Raw genomic sequence first — 3,801 nt, 5'->3', positions numbered from 1 at the left:
TTGAAATTCTTCAGGGACCCGACGAGGACCTTTAATGCTACCATGAAAAGTTTATAAGAATTTTTTTAATTAACGAATCCTACAAAAATAATAAATGCAATACTTACGTCACTTCTTCCCACATTTTGGAAATTATCTTGGTTTTACATTGTTTAACTGGCTGAAACAAATTAAAATAGATTATTTAGTAAAATTATGTTTACAGTTTACTAAGCTAAAGCTGTCATGTTGATCAAAGATAGTAAAATTCCATAATGATTGTTGCAACTTGCATTCCACTACTGTTGGCTCAAAAGACGGGAAATTCATAATAACAGATGGCAAGTGGTGACCCGATAATCATCTGACCCGATAGGAAATATTAATCTAGTTAAGTTGGTAAATACTCTTCAAAATTCCAGTCAGCTTGAACTCATGATGGATGTTTTGTTTCAGTGAATGTGCGTGCTTGTGTCCCGTGTGGTGACAAAATGGATTAATGTTTACTTTGTGGATATCTAATTTGTGGTGAGTAATCCTTTTAATTATTCATTTTTGACAAGCCAAACATTCGTGTGGTGATTAACGCATTTTCTAGCATTTCGTTAAGTTAACATCATAATGTAATGGGGGACTTCTATACCTCTGATGGTATACAATTTGATGGTCTGAAACTGAACCCTGCTGTTCTTGAACTTAAGTTTTTAATAAATGGTCATGACTTGTATTAGGAAACACAAACAGCTGATCTTAGTCAGTAACAAAGCCTTTTGATTCTTAAATACTGGAACCACCGTTTATATCAGTAATGCAGCTAAAACATCTAACTCCTCCAATACTCGTCTTCCATTTATTTGCGTCAAAATACACCTTTTATAATCCACACCTCAAAAAAGTGTTATGTAAAGAAAAAGTCAATGAGTTTTGAGGTAAATTTATTTGAATTTTTCAAGGGCATTGAGGAAAGATTGAATTGAAACGCAACCTTTAGAATCCTTAGCTGATTCCCAAACTTTACAGAAAGTGTCCTTGTCGAGTCGACACCCTATTCTATTGACGAGAGTCCTCAAATATGCAGCTGATCTTGGAATAGTAAAGTCTTCTGGGGTCAAACCGTAGCTGCTGAAAACACTCGGACTTATGATCTCAGATATGCTTTCGTCTGTCACCGGAGGAATTCCAGCCCTTGGTATGGCTTTCATACTGTCAATTTCATCGGTACAATGATATTTGTGAGCAATTTGATTGGTTGTTTCAAAGTTTAAAACTTCTTTAGGTACGTCTTCAATTTTAGGGATGTTGGGAAACTCGCCGTTTACATTAAGAACATCAGCTAGCTTTTCGTAAGCAACCATTCCATTTGGGCAAAAAACTTTCAACCGGAACATCAAGCTTTCAAAGAGAGCTCGATCAGGTTTGATTGCAAATCTAGAAAGCACTTGATATACATTTTCTTTTGACAAGTATCCAGTCTTTTTTACATCAACGCTATGGAAAGCGTCTATCAAATCTCGGTGCGAAAGCTTATGCTTTTTGGTTTGTTGACGAAGAGTATTAACATGACAGAGTTCTTCGTGAAGATCAACTTTGTCAAGACTCGGAGGACATTCTTTCATCAATTCTCCAGCTCCGAGAGGTTCCCTTTTGTTCAACTTTCCAAAAGCATGACCCTTTGGAACACACTCAATGTTATTGTTGGGTGCCAAAACTTTGCCAACCAAACTTCTATTCCTTGTCCTATGATCAGCTAGGATTTTAGACACGAATATCTTATCGTTTGCACCCAACGTCATCACTTTCTTCATGCATCTTCCTTGAGGGTCGCAAGGTGTAGGGGTTCCCCAGACGAGGTCTTTCTTGAAAGGCATTCCATAATGTCTATCTGTCTGTTCCCCTGGATCATAGTCGTTGTGGGTGTTTTTGTACATCTCGTGACCAATTCTAGCTTCTTCCATTACTTCTAAGTAGGACTTTTTAGGGTTCACTATCTCTCCAGCGGGAATGTCTTTAGGGGTGACTTTTCCGAAGATAGCATTAGGATCCATCCCAGCTGGAAGTGTTGGAGTAGGGTCAGCTGTTTTACCCACTGGTCGCTTCCAATACGAGTCATACACAGTGTCCTGGAACTCTCTTCGGAGAAGTTGGAAGAAGGATTTGTCACTGTCAGGCTGCAGGCATTCCTTCACGTCTGTGTTGAAACCCCTGTATATGTTTGTTGATGGCGGAGGAAGCTTGTAGTCGAGTGGACCTGCCTTGCAGAAGTGTTTTTCGTCTTCGGTCACCTCGTGGAGTAAGCAAGCAGATACTCCGGTAGAGTTGTTGGATTTGTTTGTGTTCTTTGACGGAATTCCTGCTGCAGGAAATCCTGACACCCTGTCTAAAAGCCCATCCATTATCTTGGATTCTTGTCGACAAATAACAATTTAAATCGTTAATTTTGAGTTTACCGTCGATAATTTGTTTTGACACGTTGCTTGGAATTTTTACACATTTCGTAAAAACAAATACACTGGTAAATGTTATTATATTTGAGAACTCGCAAACGAAGACATAACTAAAGAAATTATTGTTTTTATAATGCTGTATTGTTTACAAACATCATTATTTAGAAGCTTACAGATGTATACGTCTAAAATGTAAGACTATAACATATGTTTATATAATTTTAAAGTAAAGCCTCAAGTGATATTTTACTATGAAATAACTTAAGCCTTTAACCAAAATGTAGGGTTTATTTTAAATTTCTAGTAAAAATTGAAAATATTAGGATTGTTATTCGTACAATGTAAACCATCAATAAAATGAACCCGACAAAAGAAAAAATTTACTCCTACTATTAAGAGTCTTCCTTAGTGGAAGCCATGTTGGATTTCTTCCCCATAAGAACAATGTTAAACATTACATCATTTGTGGACACGTAACGGCGTTATTTGTTAAGATATAGCTTTGAAATTTATAATTTGTATTTTTAACATAATAGACTCGTGACTGAGGTTTTTGAATTTCTAAAATCCATTTTCATTTCCTTTCAATAATTAGCTTAATTGTAAGCTAATTAATAATCAATTATTCATTATAAAAATTAAAAATTGTGAAATAAAAAACGTCAATCTCTAGAGGACCGCAATTCCTTAAATTTAACTCCTTATCCATAATAATTATATGACAATTTGCTGAAGAGATATTTGGACCCAAAGTTAACATTGTTCTTATGGGGAAGAAATCCAACATGGCTTCCACTAAGGAAGACTCTTAAAATTACACCAGTCCATTGCGGGTGTACTGTTTTAGTACTGTGTATATCAATACTTATTTATCTTTACCACTTTACCATTGTAAAATTTAGGCCTTAAACCAGAGGCAACCAACCAGTTATTAACAAAATAATTAAATTCCAAGTGCAATAGAGTAACATGTATAAATGTTTACCACAAAAAGGCTAAACAATTCGTTTTAACCGTAAAATAAAGGTTAGATTGAGTGGGGCGGGTAACATTACTTAAAAGGACAACAACGTACTCTCAAATCGTCGGCTGCAAGTAGTTCAAAGCTTCTCCGCTGCGAGCGCTAGCGCACAGAGCCACCCGGTGTCAAGGTAGTTCCACGAAACACCGCTAGGCTGCAGCACAAACTTAGCGTTTAAACAATCGTGTATTTTATTTAATTTTTCGTACTTAGTGGTTTCCATACTGATTTATACATTATAACTAATTTATTGAAATTTTTTAAGTATTCCCTTAACATTTAACTAATATTATGCAGTTTTTCATGCTTGTTTACACTTATATAAAAAAAATCACTTGTGAATAAAAGCTTTAATAG

General features: G+C 35.7%; 1 protein-coding gene across 1 annotated transcript; it reads right to left on the bottom strand.

The window, feature by feature from the left end:
- Window positions 1–896: 896 nt before the first annotated feature.
- On the bottom strand, window positions 897–2,372 carry LOC129002331 (EF-hand domain-containing family member B-like). The gene has a single exon (XM_054430047.1). The coding sequence runs from the start codon at window positions 2,370–2,372 to the stop codon at window positions 915–917; it is 1,458 nt and encodes a 485-aa protein (XP_054286022.1). The 3' UTR covers window positions 897–914.
- Window positions 2,373–3,801: the final 1,429 nt, after the last annotated feature.

The sequence above is a fragment of the Macrosteles quadrilineatus genome, unplaced genomic scaffold (assembly GCF_028750875.1).
Source record: "Macrosteles quadrilineatus isolate MER2022 unplaced genomic scaffold, UCM_ALF_1.0 Scaffold_9__3_contigs__length_116548681, whole genome shotgun sequence".
Classification (NCBI taxonomy): domain Eukaryota; kingdom Metazoa; phylum Arthropoda; class Insecta; order Hemiptera; family Cicadellidae; genus Macrosteles; species Macrosteles quadrilineatus.
Note: the sequence above shows the minus strand (reverse complement) of the source record. Positions and strands in the feature narration are given on the sequence as shown.

Coding starts and splice junctions, on each gene's coding strand:
- LOC129002331 (XM_054430047.1), bottom strand. CDS start 2,372: ATGGATGGGCTTTTAGACAGGGTGTCAGGATTTCCTGCAGCAGGAATT.